At 39.5% G+C, this 17,885-nt stretch overlaps 1 protein-coding gene across 14 annotated transcripts in view; it reads right to left on the bottom strand.

Moving 5' to 3' along the window:
- ALPK1 (alpha kinase 1) overlaps positions 1 to 17,885 on the bottom strand; it is a 119,294-nt gene that overhangs the window by 21,455 nt on the left and 79,954 nt on the right. For 12 of the 14 annotated variants that reach the window (XM_032462031.1, XM_014567786.2, XM_032462025.1 and 9 more), the window contains one exon: positions 3,303 to 3,501. In XM_032462031.1, coding sequence (XP_032317922.1) covers positions 3,303 to 3,501 — 199 coding nt within the window. Of the gene's footprint in view, positions 1 to 3,302; positions 5,989 to 17,885 lie in introns of those variants that run through there. The other 2 variants (XM_032462103.1, XM_032462110.1) reach the window with 2 other exon arrangements.

Raw genomic sequence — 17,885 nt, 5'->3', positions numbered from 1 at the left:
TAGATGACTAAAATTTTTTTTTTCCCTGTCTACTTCTTCAACGCAAAGACTTGTGTTTTTCTCCAATTCCAGTCTGCCCTGCCCTGGAAGAACTGCTGGGTTTTGGGCTCTCTGAAGCCATCATCATTTGATTACATGCTTGTATCCTGTATCTGCAGACAGAGGAACTGGATGCCTTGCCTACTTTGTGGGCAATTCTCCATAACTTTAAGACAACTACCTTGATTTTTTTAAACTAAGTAATTGTTTTAATTAAAAATAAAACTAAAAATTTTTTGTTTGGACCTCAGTTGCTTTTTTCCCCCTCCAGTTTTATTGAGATAGAATTGACACACAGCAGTGTGTAAGTTTAAGGTGTACAGTGTAATGATTCGACTTACATACATCACAACATGATTACCACAATAAGTTTAGTGAACTTCCATCATCTCATATAGAACAACAATATTGATTTTTAATTTCAATTGCTGTATTTTTTAATTTCTGAAAGTTCTATTTAGTTCTTTTTCTGTTGTGTTCTACTCTTTAAACATAGTATTTTTAAAACCACAAGTTGTTCAGGTTGTTCGAGTTTATATATCCATTTCTGTTTTGGAGCCATTTTCCTTGTTTGTTGTAGATTCTGTTCTTCTCTCACAAGTTTCATTTCCTTTCATTGCTTGTACATTTTAATCTAAGGGCATCTTCAGTGAAGATCATTCTCCTGTGAGATTCCTGTGCTTCTGGAGTGTGGATGTTTCTCTAGCACATCATTTTGTACTTGATCTTCTGCTAGGCCCTGGAATTTCATTCCTGAACTAGCCTTTTCTTAATTATTTGGTGGGGGATTCTCTCTCAGGGGCAAATTCAGACTCCACATACACATCTGGCACAGACTTGGGGTTTGTGTATCTTTGGGGATTTCTTTTTCTTTTTTTTTTTTTTGCCTCTGCTCTAGAGCTTGGGCAGAGAGCAAGCCTCCTCACCTCCTCTCTGGGTGGGTTGGTTCAGTCCCATTTCATAGCTGTGCAAACCTTTAAGAACGCCAGCTTTATGCAGATATTACACTCCAAGTAGGCCCACGGCCCTGCCTCTTGTTCTTGCCCAGGAATTAAGACAGCAGTCCCTTCCCCTAAGACTATATTCAAGTGTAAACCCTTCTGGCTCTAGTGTCCAGAGCAGTAGTCTCCTGTTCTGACTTTGAACATCTTCTGTGTTTCAGGCACTTAACATTTTTTAAAAAAATTTATCATATGTATACAATGGGAGAAGATTGTGCATCTGCTCAGTCCTCCATGATGATGGAACTAGAAGTCTGAATCTTTGTATCTAACTGTCCTAAAAGGTTTTGTCTCCTCATTTCAGGCAAAAGTTACCTGGGCAGGCCCAGGGTATCCTCTCTTGCTTCTGAAATCCCACAATGTTGAATGTTTGGACCTTTGGGATGGGTTTTGGTTGGATACCAGGAAGGGCTGGGTCAAAGGGGAGAACAGAAAGACTGTGCCATCCCCTCATATCATCTTTACTCTTTATCCTTACCCCCTTGTCATATCATACACACCTCTCATTTCTCCAGCCCAGGATTCCCACACACTGGGGACTGAGACCCCTTTGCACTGTACCTTCTTCTCTTCCCAGGATACCACCCTTGCTCTAAGCTCCCCTTTCTCTCTGAGAAACCCAGTGTAGGTAGAGGCTCAAGCAATGTTTGAGGGCAGAAGTTAACAAGTAAGAACCTCACTCTGAGGCTGTGTTTGTTTCCTTGTGGCATTTCTGCCAGTGTCTTTGAGGAAAAGACAACCCCAAGTATTGAAGAATAAGACCAGGACTTTTATCTTAGACTTGTGCTGTGTGGGCAGAGGAGCGTACTGCTCATGACGGTACCAAGGCTTACTTGTCAGCAGAAGAAAATCTCTATATCACCTTGGTTACAGGCATGAATGAGAGAGCCAACCAAGCAAATAAGTAAAAGATTACTTGGCTATATAAAGCAAAGCTATCAACATGTCTGCTTCCTGCTTGTCCTCAATTCCCATGTCACCAGAGCAAATCTGTATATCATAAAACATGCTTCAATAACTCTGTTCCAAGTTCTACTTGATGAGAACCAACATCAGAACTCTGCCTGCGCACGCCCAGCCCTCCTCACTGGGTTCCTTCCACAGATGCTCTGCTCATGTATCACTGCCATCTGATTCCATCAGAAGGAATATCTGTGGCTAGCTTTCTCTCATATCCTAAACAGTACAAACCCTGAACGTCATAAAGGGTCCCAAATTATGGACATCTGAAGTAGGAATTTTTCTCTAAGTTCAAGTCTATTGATGCAGTTACTCTAGAAAAGTAAATAAAAAGACACGGGCACAATTTATGCACAGCTGCGAGAACCTGAAAGTGAATGAACCTGGGCTTTTAAACAGTTACCCTACACAAGCCCATTTCTCTCATGTACTTCTATCTCTGTCTCTCTCTGTATTCAGTAACTGTCCCATTTAGTATAGTTAGTACAGTTCATTCTCAAAGGAAATGAAGTAGTTAAAAGATACTTTAACCTCTTTCAGACCAGAGTTATTAAAACAATAGCAATAGCTAAACCTAATTTAAAAAATGAGCCAATTCTGTTTCTGCCTTCTATTTACATCCTTTATTCTTTCACCCTTGGAAGCGAGGACAGCAAACTACAGGTTTCGAAACCCAGTGGTTATCAATAATTTAAATAATTCCAGAATTCTGTGGAAATGAACTCAGTAACACGTAGCAGGCCCCTCTACCCTCCAACCCCCCTGTACATTACAGTCTAAGCTAGTATGTTGGCCTCATTTTTCATTTCATTCAAAGTGACAGAAGGAAAAAAAAAGATACTTTAAGGCCTAATCAGGTACTGCACCGGTGTTCCTAGGGATGGAAAAAACCCTCAAATTACTTCAGTGGGTTTGTCAGCTCTATTGTTGGCGTAGTCAAGTGGCCCTACAGAAAGGAGACAGGAGAGCTAAAAGAAAATAGTAGAATTCTAATCTGCTTTTTAAAGGCTCTTGGTCAGAAGTATAGCAATTCAGATATCCCTGTTTGAAAGCAGCAGGACAGATTTGTTAGACGACAAAAGCTCCAATTAGTATTTTCCACCCCCTTTCACAATTTTCTCTATTGCTTTTGGCTCTGAAACCCTTTATGCCAGGGCCTTTGTGCTGGCAGGAGGTGGGTGGAAGGGCACGGCGGCGGCTGCAAAAGATGGCCCACGGGCCCCTGTGCCCGTCGCCCCTCACGGAAGTCAAGGAGCCCGGAGGGAAGGCGAGCCCAGACGGCACGATCCCGGGCGAGCCTACCTGAGTGCATGGAGATTCGAGCTTGGCGAATAACCACCTGCGGGGCAATCGGCGTGGCTGGCTGCAGCCTGTGCAGCCCTTTGGCCACCTGCAGGAGGTGGCCCGACACGTCCAGCCCGTACAGGAACCGGTCACTCAGGAACACGATGGCAGCGGCGGTGGCACAGTCCCGGGCGAGGATGGAGGCTTTCAGGGACGCCTGAGGGAACATCCATGGGACACCATGAGCCACACAGAAAGAGCACTTGGCAGGAAAGAAGGCAGTCTTGGGACCAAGCTAGTCTTCTAGGTATTTTTTATCAAAACAAGTACAACAACAAACCTAGAGCTAGAAGAAACATCAGGCTAAACCAAAAGACAGTAATAATAATAATAATAAAAAGTCCAATTCATTTGTGGAATAAAATAATATTTCTTTCATTACATTTCCCCCATTACATTTCTAAAATCATACCAGTGATAAATGCATATTTCCTGTTATTAAAAAATTCAAACAAAACCAAGCAAAAATTTAAAATGCCCCTTTGTTTCCCAACTACTTACTTTATTTTTCCCCTCCTTCCACTAATTTCATTCTCATTCTTCCTGATAATGGTTTCCAGAGATCCTTCCAGAATTCTACCCTTTTATGTATACTTACACATTGATTCCTTGTCTTGCCTTCTCCTTTCTCCTTTTCTCCCTTTTTCTTTCTTTTTTCTTCTTTTCTTTCTTTCTTTTTTCTTTCTTTCTTTCTTTCTTTCTTTCTTTCTTTCTTTCTTTCTTTCTTTCTTTCTTTCTTTCTTTCTTTCTTTCTTTCTCTCTTTCTCTCTTTCTCTCTTTCTCTCTTTCTCTCTTTCTCTTTTTCTCTCCTCTCCTTCTCTCTTTCTCTCCTTCTCTCTCTCCTTAATAATAATACTACACTAGACATATCGTTCTGCTACTTGGTTCTTTCAGTCATCATAACATCTAGAAGAGCTTTTCATACCAATTTGTAACACTACTTCATTTATTGCCTACATTTTAATTAAGAAGAAACACACAATTTTAGTTAATATTTTAGATTTGATTTATATGATCATATTTAATGAATAAAATAAGAAAAGAAAGAAACAGACAAGAAATGAAAGTATAATATAAAGAAAAGTAAGATAAATGAGGCAAACTTTGATGGGAAAAAACATCATCTTTTGGTCTCTTAAGGTGTTACACTAAAGACATTCAAAGTCATGCACTGATAGCATAAATGAGTTTATTAACTGGTAGTACTTTCTACATTTGTTAAACTAAATCAAGCAGAGTGTTTTCTAGGCATGTTAGCCCACATATGAAGCATCGCTCATTTTCCCACCACAATCTTACCATACAAGCGCTGCTTTCTTCATCACATAAGTACGAATACTTACTGGGCAAAACTAGGTGCCAGGCACAGTGCTGAGCTTTATATGTATCATTCATTCAGTCCTCACAACAATGCCAAGAGGCAGATTCTATTTATTTTTAGGGTCAAAACCAATACTTAAAAGATTTTTTATTTACTTTTTTATTTTTTATACAATTTTTGAAAAGTTACTTTCCATTCACAGTTATTACAAAATATTGGCTATATTCTCTATGTTGTGTAATATGTCCTTGACAGATTTTGACTCTAAGAACATATTACTTCCAAAACCTCAAGAGCAAATATCTCCTCTTTGTGTATTAGGCATTTCCCTATCGGAAATTCTTGCAAACTCCTCCCATTCTGACTTCTAGAATCCTATTTCTTTTTATTTATAACCTTGCCTAGGATTGCAAGCAACCTCCCAAATTTGCAGTCTTCATAGAGATAAAAATATCCCAGATCTTCAACATCTTGAGTCTGGATTATCAAGATTAAAAGGCAGATTCTATGATTATGTTCATTTTACAGATGGAAAACCCAAGACTCACACAGGTTAAGTAACATGCCCAGTAATTTCTGTGACTGAATGAGGAAGTCTACATAATGCGAGGGTTCATCTAGCAGACCCTCATGCTCCAATACCAAGCTATATTTTCTAATTTATCCTTTGTCAGAATTAAATATAATATTTAATCTTTTGTCTGCCTAACTCTTTTGTTTTATTTCCCAGTTTGCTCAGAATCCAGGAGGGGAGGAGAGGTGTTATTTATTGGACCCTCCCAAAGACCCCCATCATTTCACTGCCTGACACACGGGAAACTGCTCTGCTCACAGACCCTGCCTTTGAAGCAGCCATGTATTTTGCTACTGGACCATGATTCCTTCTCCCCATCTCACCACCAGCTCAAGGCCAAGCTAAGACTACCCACCTGATTGATACCTGGCCCATGACTCCTGTGGTCTGACTTGAAAAATGAACTTATAAATATGAACTAAGAAACACAGAAAGAATTTGCCAGTTATTGCAGGATGAGAAGAAGCAGAGTAGAGTGTAGCTAAGCTACGTTAATGGGCAACACCAGCGTAAAAAAAAAAAAACCTATGAAGGTCCAAGAACACAGCTGAATCCAATCCACCTTTCCCAAGTGCCGTTCTTAGAGTTACGGATCTCCTTTATTATCCCATGTGTATCTTTGTAATAATGTACATCCCATTTTATGAGTTTGCTTGAGTGAACCTCTGTTTCATCCAACCAAAAAGCTGAACCAACTAAAACTGAAATGCTCAAAACTTCTATTGAGGTTTGTCAAATAAACCATCAATCTGAAAAACACAAGTTTTAAAATGAGAACAAGTCAGTCATTTGACATTTATAAAATGTAAATTTAAAGACGGAAAAGGGAATCAATGATTTTGTGTATGCCCAACTCCATTTAATAAGGACAGTCTCTGATCTGAAGTCCCCCCCGTGCTAGATACACATAAATCACTCTTTGGTTTGCAGCCTCAGCTGCTATCTGCAGAACTTGCAGCCTCTGCCACTGCTAGGCTTCCTTAAACTTTTACTTGGAAACAGCAGCCATATTCCTGTCACTCTGCTCATGACTAAGTACCCTGAGGAAGGCACTCCTCAAGCCAAAGTCAGTCCGCTCTTTGAGGTGCATGCTTGATGTTTAGTTCTGCTCTCCATTTTCATAGGTGCCCCACCTCTGTTTCAGGGTAACTGTAGTACTGACATGGGGTACAAGGTCTAGAGGCAGGCTGTTCTCCAGAGGTGACTCTCCACCCTTTCCTCCCTGATAATAATGGTTTCCATCTTCATATTACCATCTAGTTTATGAAAAACGTTCACACAGATTATCTCATTTAAATTTACAGTAACTATAAAATCTCAGTAAGATAAGGAAACCAAGGCTGAGAGGTTAAGTGACTTTCCAAAGTTACAAAGTCAAAAGTGTCAGGGTCAGGCAAGAACTCAAGTCTCTATCTTTTTTTTTTTTTTTTTTCTTTTCTATTGTGGTAAAAGTTGCAGAACATAAAAGTTACCATTTTAACCTTTTTAAAATGTAGAATTCAGTAGTGTTAAGTATATTCACAATGTTGTGATTTAGATCTCTAGAACTGTTTAATTGTGCAAATATTAAACTCTATACCCATTAAAACAACACTCTCTCCCTCTCCCTAGCCTTTGGTAACTACTATTTAACTTTTTGTTTCTATGAATTTGACTATTCTAGGTACCTCATATAAGTGGAATCATACAGTTTTTGTCTCTTTGTGACTGGCTTACCTAGGATAAAGTCCTTAAAGTTCATCCATATCGTACCATGTGTCAGAACTCCCTTCTGAGTAAGAATAATATTCCATTGCATGTATATACCAACTTTTGTTTACCCATTCATCTGTTGGACATTTGGGTTGCTTCCACCTCTTGGCTATTGTGAATAGTGTTGCTATTAACATGGATGTCCAAATATCTCTTGGAGACCCTGCTTTGGATATATACCCAGAAGCAGAATTGCTGGGTTATATGGTAGCTATAATTTTTAATTTTTTGAGAACCTCCATACTGTTTCCATAGAGTTCATACCATTTTACAATACCACCAACAGTGCACAGAGTTTCAGTTTCTCCACATCCTCAGCTAACACTTGAGGAACTCAAGTCTCTTGAGGGTCAGTTTTTCTTCTGCTTTCCTCCTGTGGTCTGACCAAGGTGATTCTGAGCAGGGCTTAATCTGGGCATAGGAATCCAGGTCTTTGGAGCTAGGGCTGAACTCACCATTCACTAAGTCCAAATAGTGGCTCTAAGGAACACATATCCTTTATTATGATGAGAAAATTCTAAGAAAAAAAAAAAACCAAGGGAAAATAAAAACAAATCCCAATTGAAAAAGTATTCTTGCTGTGTATTTAAAAATAAGAGAAAGAAAACTTTCTAGGAGATGGCCTCTAATTTCAGTGTTTTGGAATTCCCTAGTGAAAGTTGCTGCCATGAGACCAAATGATAATTTGATGATTAGATGGGGATTACTCCAACTGAACATTTCTCACACTGAGTAAAAGTCCAGTGGGTCCCTCTGGGAGGTGGCCTTCCTGAGTTGAGGAGATGGAACTTCCAGGATTCTGGGGAGGCCAAGGTGACCAGAGTTAACAGAGCGGAGAACCAGAAGGAGAGAGCTGCACAAAGCAAGAAATCCAGAGATCTGCAGAGGGTCCCCCTCGAGTCTTTAGCAGAAAACTACTCATCAGCTCATGTACGGAAAGACACCACCCAAGTCTGGGGAAAGAACCACCCGGATGAAGCAGAGGAAACAATCTCTAGGCCTCATATAGTTTGTGTTTCCACCTGTCAGAGTAGGAAATCATGTCATCATAGGGCACCGGGTAGAGTATTCAGAAGGGTATTGCTTCAGTGGTGGGAAAGACAGTTCTTGGCTGACTTTGAAAGTTTAGAAGCAAGGTTGATCAAACTACTTCCTAACCTGACTGAGTTCTAGAACAAAGTTCAAGAATATTTATATGCACACAAATTATCTGGCAACTTATAAGTATTTATAATGTCTGATACCCAGGCAAAAATTACCAAGCTTGAAAGAAGCCCATACTGAAAGGAAAAAGAAATCAACAGAAACTGAAACCCAAATGACAATTATTATAACTGTATTTCCTAAGTTCAAAAAGGTAGAGTAAAAATTAGGTGGAATTAGGGACACAGGAGATATGAAAAAATGATCCACATCAAACTTATAAAGATAAATTACAATGTCTGAGGTGAAACCATAGGTATCTGGATTGCTTCCAAGCTCCTCCATTTGCTTGCCACAGCAAGTCACTTAACCACCCTGAGTCTCAGTTACCTCATCTGTGAAATGTGCATAATATCTATTTTCAGTGCTGTTTTAGGGATTAGAGGAAATGTAGGTAGGTCAAAAGCTCAGCACAGAGCCTGACACATTGTGAGTGCTTAATAAATGATGCGGAACAAACGAACTCAGTTCACGTGCTTCCATTCTCTACTGTGACAAAATAACAGCAAGCAAAGACAGGATCCTAAAATAAATGTCAGTGGGATTTTCAATAGAGTAAAAAGGAAGTAATAGACCCTGCATATAACATCTCTAAGGCTTATCTCAGAAAATGGTTAAATCTCTCATTTTTTAAAATTTCTTTCTTCTCTTCGCCAAGTCTAAGGAGTGATGTTACTGGAAACTGCAGGGGGAAAAAAGGAAAATGAGCAGGCTCTCTGGCAGTTGGTGAAGGAAAGCTGGTTCTTGAAAGGGAGCCTTCTCAGCATGCACGTGTGAGTTGCTTTTGGCTGTTGCCAATGGAGGAATCCCTCCCGAGCACCTGTAAACGGATGCTGCAAACACCCCATTCTGCATCCCGCATGAACACGCCATATATTTGAGCAAAGAACATTGCCTCATCTATTTTTCCCCCTTCTACTCTTAATAGTTCGGAGCACAAAAGCCTGAGAGAGGGTGACCTGCCAGACAAAGGCCCTTTGAGTTCCTTGGAAAAGTAGACTTGGAGGAGGATGGAAGGAATCCAAGTGGCCCTATTATTTCCACTTGCACTAATTAGACATTTTTCTATCAGCTATTGAGCACTGCTGAGAGGCCAAACTCACTGAATTCATTTCTAAAGTGTTTACAGAAGTTTGCATCTGTTTGTGTCTCTTCAGGAGGAAAATAAGCACTTCAATAGCATTGTGGAAAATCTAAACGAAGCACCCTATTCTGGAGGATCTGGCATCCCTGCAGCTGCATAATTTCACTCTGTTCAGGGCCCGAACCTCTCGCATCTCTCTCCAAAAACCAACGACGCAAAATGCAGAGAAGTCAACTCAGGAGGATCTTTTCTTTCTTGTCATTGTCTTTTCTCTCCCTCTTTTGAAACGGCGGCATGCTGTGCACGACATACAGATTTAGGTGGGTATCATTCTTGCAGTCCCTCTCTCGTGTCTCTACCAGCACTCTGAGAAATTAATACCCACTTTCATTTGCTGCCAAGTCAGGGGATAGTAAATTCCTCAGCAGCAAAGCAGAATACATCACCATCCTGGGAATCTCCCCCAAATGTACGCCGGGGGAGCACTCTGACTTCAGAAGGAGAGGAATGAAAGGAGGCCCAAGTGTGTGGTAGGGAAGGACGCTAAAGAGAAAGTTTCCCTACGTGGTAAAATGTGCCTGGGTTATGCACAGTTAGCTTAACATGAAAGAGAGTCCCTTTCCCTCCCCCACTCCCCAAAAAAGAAAGAAAAAGAAAACAGCACAAAAACCCTAACCCACTGACTACATGGCAGTGCCTTTGAAATGCATATTGGTCTACATGGAATTTGATTCAGGATTCTTTTTGTTTGGGTTTTTTCAGCCCATGACTGACCTGCCATCACAGAGGACTCAAAAATATAATCTTTTCAGATGGTGTCATAGTAACAGAATTTTAGTGATGGAACAAACACAGGATAACTCAAGATAAAAATTAAACAGGAATTCTATTCCTTTTATCTTTTCCTCAGAGGCTGACCTAAGAGGAAGCTTGTCCAAGTAGCCACCAAATTATGTTTTTCTAGTTGAACGATCCTGTTTAAGTAAAAATATATGGATGTAGATAAGGGAGTGTGTGTGCTGGATTTCTAAAGAGACAGGCACACAAATGTGCACACACATCAGTTGTTTTTTCACATCTGTTTTCAGGATGGGAAATACAGGGTTCTAATTGAGTTTATGGCAGAAAGGGAACTTCATGGCTAGGAAGCTGAGTCAGGCGGTAAAGGAATTAAACTCCACAATGAGATTTCAATACGCAGATGATTGAAAAAAATGCTGAAGAGTCTTTTCTAAGGGCTTTTGATGAACAGCATCAAGGAAAAGTGTGTGCTGTTTTCATGGTTCCTTGCATTAGCACTAGCCCCTCCCAATGCTGAGCTTCAAGTTTGGGTCCCAGCTCTGGGTTCAAAGCCGCGATGTGTTCACAGCAATGACAATGGCAGCTGTTCTCAAGGGGGGCTGGGTGAGGGGACTCAGAACCGAAGCCATCTGGCATTGCAATTGGCAGGAGCAGTGTAAAGGGAAATTATTGCTGCATAGCAAATTGGGAGACTGGAAAAAGGCAGGGGAGGGGGGGTATGTCCTGAGGTGAGGAATTAGCAGAATAAACAAATGAAAAGTGATTGACGCTTGCATAGTTATGCATTAAAAATAAAAGCAGAGTAAGAGTCAACCCATCAAAATGGACTACTCAAGGTCAAGGGAAGACCAAGCAGGGCATGCTCCGTGTTTGTCCACCCACTGAAATGTGAGGAGGAGGAAGAGGGGAAAAATTAACTTTCTTAAGGTTTATGCTCAGAGCCTGTTCACATTTTCATCAATCTTTCCTTCATTTTACCAATGGACATGCAGAATCTAGCACTTGGGGTAAATAGTTATCATCTTTTTCTCGCTCTCAATACCTAATGATAACATTTTGGATCATCTGTCCCTGCTTTCTCACCCTCCCTCTCTCAAATCTACTGTGAATGAAGTTGGCTCTCTGTTGAAAGAAAAAGAAAGTAGGACCCAAATAGACACCACCTACCCAGGATTCTGGTGAACCTCATGGCTCCTGGGACCTGCGGACCTACATGCCTCACCTCTCTTCTAGACTCCAGGTTGCTATGGCCATCATGCCTCAAGTCATCATTCTTGGTGATTTCAGCATCCACACTGATAATTCACCCAGCACAACAGCCTCCTGGCCATGGGCTCCTTACCTCTAATGATCTTGTTCTATACTCAACCTCAGTCACATACTCCATGGTCAGTCATAACTTAGAACCTGCCATTTTGGTGGCATCACAGAATCTCAATTCAAGCATTTGATTCTTTGAGCTTCATCTCCTATTCATGCAGCCCCCTTCCTGGATAGCCCACCTCCAGTAATTCTGCAACCCTTTGGAGACATCCACACTATCTGCTGATCCTACAACTTTTTTGCTATGTCATCAGTCCCTTATGTCCTTACTTGCCTCTTTAAATTACATGGTGCATCAACTCAACAACTTTTAAAAAATGTCTTCTTGACTCCTTTGTTACTTTCTACTTCTATCCTATTTGTCTGGCATATTTAACCATGTTTATTGTAAAGGGGAAGTGGCCTCACATTAGAATCACCTAGGGAGGCTTTTAAAAATCCAGATGCCCAGATGGCACCCCAGACATGTTAAATCAGAATCTCTGGAAGTGTACCCAAGCACTGATTTCTTTTGAGGATGCCCACGTAATACCAATGATCTCAGGCAATTCCAATGATTCCAGAGTCAAGAACCCCAGAACTTGCCTCTTTCTCCCCACTTGCTCCCTCCTCCCTGCTAGAGGTGGAATGAGTTATATCCAATGGGAGTGGCATATCTGGCTCAGGGCTTCCTCTTTCCTCTCTTCAAGTCTTCCTCCTTTTTTTTCCCTCTCTTGGTAATATTTATGTATTTATTTTTGTATATATATATTTCTATTGAAGTATAGTCAGTTTATAATGTTTCAACTTCTGGTGTACAGACAGCATAATGCTTCAGTTATACATGAACATACATTAAAAAAAAAACTTCCTCCTTATTCTACAATAAGGGAAGGGGCCTGCCAGCAACAAGATGAGTCTGGAGTGAAGAATTTTCCAACCCACTTGTCTGAAAACCTGAAGTTACATTCTCCTATCTGTTTTAGAATAATAAAGGTCTATCTTTCAGCTGGTTCTGAACACAGGAGGGGAAGATAAATATTATTTACTGTCACTTAACATTTTCAACTTATGTCTAAATTCTCTGCCTAACCTAGGCTTCTCTACCTAAGCAAGTGTATGTGGCTGGACAAAAACACACAACCATAATACTTTAAATTTGTGATAATAACCTGAAGTCGGCCCTCAGCACGGCCTGACAATCCAGTTACATTTACATCTTTGCTCTTCTCTCCAGCTCCCACAGCCCCTTTAACCTCCTCACACTCATCTGATGGCCTGAATTCTTATTTCACTAAGAAAATAGTGAGAAGAGATCTTCCTTATTCTCTTATCCAGGTTTTCCAGCCCTCTTGTGTTGTAACCCACGTGTCCTGCCTGCTTTCCTACTGACATATTTAAGGCCAATTCCCCACTTATATACTCAATTCTATCCCGTCTTCTTTACTCTAGGACATTATGTCTATAAACACCTTCTTTCTCTTCTGTATCATTAATTTCCTCATCTCTACTGGATCATTCTCATCAGCATACATATTATAGTATCTTCCATCTTAAAAAGTCCTCCCTTAACCGTATATCTTTGTCTTAGTCCTTCCAGGCTGCCATAACAAAAACGTAATGAACCAGGTAGCTTATACACAATAGAAATTTACTTTTCACAGTTCTGGGGGCTGAGAAATCCAAGATCTAGTAACCGGCAGATCTGACGTCTGGTGAGGCCTGCTTCCTGGGTCACAGACGGCTTCTTTTCTAAGTGTCTCTCCGGGACGTCTTTTATAAGGGCACTAACCCCACTCATGAGGACTCTGTCCTCAAGGCCTAATCATCTTCCCAAAGCCCTGCCTCTGAAATCATCACTTTGAAGGGCAGGATTTCAACCTATCAATTTGGTGGGGTGACTCAAATACTTAGTCCACAGCATTCTCCCCCCAGCACCTGTCCTTTTTATACAGCCAATCTCGAAAGAGTTGTCTAAACTCCCTGTCTTTGCTTCCTCACCTCCCATTCTCTCTCCAGTCTGTAGCTCTCATCCCTAAACGTCCACTGAACCCGTTATTTTCAAGGTTGCCAACAACCTCCAAATCCAATGACCATTTATTAATCTTCATCTTATTCAAACTCCTAGACGCATTTGGCTGTGACAAACAATCCCACACTTTTTCATTCATGTGACTTCTGGCACGTCACAGTCTCCTGGTTTTCTTTCTACTTCATTGCCTACTCTTCCTCACTCCACTTTGCAGGAGCGTCCTTTTCCAGCCTCTGAATGTTGAAGGCCCTAAGACTCAGTCCCAAGGCTGCTTCTCTGCTTCTCTTCTCTAGCTACACTTACTTTGTTCCATGGCCCCAAATATCACTTCTTTTGATGAATTCCAAATTTAAATACCACCCTGAGTCTCTTTCCTGCAATACTGCCTGGTATATGAAATTGCCTGGATAATAAACAGCCCTGTCTGGATGTCACACTAAACACGTGTAAGACAGAACTTTTTATTTGCTCTCCTAATACTTTCTCCTCCATCTCAGTGAAGATATTCTGTCCATTAACTTGCGTAGGACAAAACTTTAGAATTTTGACTCCAAGTTTGTGACTCTTTTCTTTCTCTCATACTCTACATCCAATCCATCAGCAAATGCTGTTGGCTCTTTTAAAATATACACAAGATCTGACCACTTTTCATCCCTCTAGAGCAACCACTTTAGTCAATCCATTATTGGAAACTTGCTTGGATACTAGCAACAGCTTCTGAACTAGAATCCCTCCCTTTGCCATCCAAGTCCTCTCTCTGTTTCCTCCACATTCCTCACACAGCAACCAGAGTAATCCCTTTAAAATATAAATTAAATAAAAATGTTGATACTCTGCTCTCAACTTCAAGTCAAGCACGTGCCTTTGCCTTTGCAATTACTGTTCCCTCTGTCTGTAAAGCTGTTCCCTCAGCTATCTGCAAGGCTCCCCCATTCAGATCTGGGCTCCAGTTATCCTTTCAAAGACTTTTCTGACCATTTCTCTAAAATAATAGTATCTATAAACACTTGTTGTATCCTTTCCTTGAATCTATTTTATTTGCCTTCATAGCACTTACCCTTCAGTTTTACATTATATATATGTATGTATGTGTGTGCATATTTATTTATTTATTTTATGTTTATCTGTGTATTTTATTTCCTGTCTTCCCAGAAAAATGTAAGCTTTTCATTTACATTGGCTGTTAATGCCCAGGCACTTTGTCTTGTTTACTGCTGCTGCCTCAGTGCCTTGAAAAGTGGCTCAATAAATAGTTGTTGAATAAATGAATTAGTTTATGGCCCTCTAGCTGTTTCCCTGGTTCACTTATTTTCACATATGCATGCATAGCTGCCTTTATACTACTTCAGATTTTAGATCATGATTTATTTGTTATGTGAGGCATAAGTGAAAATATTGATAGAGCAAAGTTTTTTTCAGGGAGTAAAACAGCAAATAACTAAACAAGATAAAAGCAGACAAAAGGAATATGGAAGTGATTTGATTTTCTGAGCTAGCTGGCTTTAAACATATAGACTTTGATCAGGGCATAAAGTCCATATTTTTATGAGAACATTTATTATTTAGTGATGCTAATGTCATGATTATGTGCAGTGATAAAGAAATGCTAGAGAAGCTTGGGAAATTGGGGTTCATTTTCTTTCTTAATTATGAAAATGCCTGTAAAACCATATTTTCTTAAAGGATCTTTCCACTGGAAATAACCATAAAGTGAAAATCAAAATCAAAAGTCTGTGTTAGGTGATGTAACACTTTGGACAGAACTAACTGATTTGGGGCCCATGATCTTAATCTCAAAAATGAAAGGGAACTCATCATTGCAATACACTCCATCAATAGGGGAAAGCACCTGAAGCTTTATAATGTAGCAAATGATTCCTGCCAATTGATTTAGTGGGAATTCATTCATTTATTCAATAAAATATTTACTGAGCATCTCCTGGATGCATCTGATAGAACACTGGAAAGGCAATAATGAAAAAGACAGACATAATATTATCTAACCTATAAGCACTTTGAAGATGAAAATTTCCACCTAAATGAGATTTTCAAAAATTTTTAAGAAACCCTTTGATTTTTTTCAAAGAGAAAAAGCCATATAAATATTAGAGTATAAAACTTGTGTGAGATACAGGAAGGGGGTGGGGAGCTACATGACTGTGAAAAGAAGTGCTTGCAGGAGTCAGTATGCGGGAGGGGGTCGCTGCAGCCACAGCACAAAACACCTAAATGGATTGAGTGGCTTATAGAAAACAAAGAACAGATGAATAGCAGAGTTGGAGATTCAAACTTAATATTTAGACTACAAGTTAGGATTCTAATCTGAGTCAGCACATTAACTGCAAGCCCAAAAAGATGAGTCCCTAGAGGAAGAGTTATCTGTTGAAGAAGAGGATGCATTTCTCCCATATTCCAACCACGTGGGCTTCTGGGGAGATGCCCCTCCCAGGTACTGTTATTACTACTACTACAGAGGTAGGAAAATGGAAGCCAACAGTTTAGGGAAGTTGCCCAAGGTGACTAACAAGGGGCAGCGTTTGGATTCAAACCCAGGCAGTCTAGTTCCCAGGTCAACTTCCTTAACCTCTACCTATGCACCTTAGTTTTATCAAGATTGACATTGTCTGGAATATTAATTACTCAGCCAGAAAAAAAGAATGAAATAATGCATCTGCAGCAACATGGATGAACCTAGAGATTACCATACTAAGTGAAGTAAGTCAGACAGAGAAAGACAAATACTGTATGATATCACTTACATGTGGAATCTAAAAAATAATGCAAATGAATCAAAAATATACAAAACAGAAGCAGACTCACAGACATAGAAAGCAAACTTATGGTTACCAAAGGGGAAAGGGTGGGGGACAGGTAAATTGGGAATATGGGATTAATAGTTACAAACTGCTATACATAAAATAGATAAGCAATGAGGATTTACTGTATAGCACATGGAACTATATTCAGTATCTTGTAATAAGCTATAATGGAAAATAACCTGAAAATACATATATATAACTGAATCCTTTGCTGTATACCTGAAACTAATATAATATTGTAAATCAATTATATTTCAATAAAATTTTTTTTAAAAAGTCATATCATTATTACCAAAAACATATTAGAATAGTGGCAGATATATAGCATGAAGAGAATTGTTTGGACCCAATTGTCCCTAGGGTTTTTCACTTGTTCTTAAAGTAATAATTATCACCAAAAGGATGGAGAGCTTAATTGCACCTATTGCAATTTTAAGAGCTATGCTTACTTAGAGAAACAAATGTACTGATTTGTCACTTTTATTATCTAAGAGAATCACATTTACATAAGCAAAGCAAAAATAAATGTTTAATCAGTAAGGGTAACCATTTTTAATAAAACTTCATAAAAACATCTCAGACCACTAGATTAGGAAGTGTCAGCTGAAGGAATGGCTGGTTATTCACATCACAAAGTAGTCTTCATGATTCACTGTGAGACTCTCAAATAATGAGCTTCCATAATTTATCTAAAATATTATTCAATTGCAAGCATGTTATCAATGACTAATAAGATACTTTAAAAGGGGAGTAAAATAGTAGTACTTCAACCAGATTGTACATTAGACTCAATAGTGATGTTTTACTAATATGGGTCTTGGATCTCAATAGAGATCTACTAAATCAGGCTCTGAATAGCAGAACTTGGGAATATTTATTTTTTAGAAGCCACACTTTTCCTCATTCTCTCTCCCCAGTCCCCCACCCCCCAAAATTAGCTCTACCTATGCGTACACACACACACCCACACACCCCAGTAATCCTGATTCAGTCAGCCCCTTGATTTGCATCTGGAAACTCTGGTAAAAGTCACTGAAGTTACAACCAAGTCTAAGCTATGTGCATTTTAAGCATATTAGGCAAAGATACGGCCTTATACAAGGAGTGAAGAGAAGCTGCCTTAGTCTTGTGTTCAAAGTAATAAAATGGGAGAGCTACTGAGAGACAATGTTAGGAGTCTGACCCCTAAACCCTTTTAATGTTCTACTTGAAAGTGACTCCAGAGGCCCAGAAATTTCAATTTTAGATGCAATGCCAACGGGAATAATTCATGCCTAGCATGATGGGAGGGTTTCAATAACCATGAAAGAAACATATTTTGCTTCTACTCTTTACCTGATGAATAAATATAAAAAATTTCAGAATTGAGTTGGTAATACTTTCAAAATGTGACAGATTATACATGTGTATGGAAAAGAAGCCAATTTGTTTGTGCATATTCTTAGGAGAAAGTGAGTCAAATCAGTTCCTAGAGGGGGATATTGTGGAAAAAAATTTTTTAAAATGGGGCTTGAATTGCACTGAGGCACGATTTGATTTTGGGTAAGATACTTAACTTTTTAATTTCAACTTTCTTATATATAAAATAAGGATAATAATACCACAGAGATTAGAGAAAATTAAAGACAAATACATGTAAAGTAACTAGCACTT

This window comes from Camelus ferus, chromosome 2 (genome assembly GCF_009834535.1).
Source record: "Camelus ferus isolate YT-003-E chromosome 2, BCGSAC_Cfer_1.0, whole genome shotgun sequence".
Classification (NCBI taxonomy): Eukaryota; Metazoa; Chordata; class Mammalia; order Artiodactyla; family Camelidae; genus Camelus; species Camelus ferus.
Note: the sequence above shows the minus strand (reverse complement) of the source record. Positions and strands in the feature narration are given on the sequence as shown.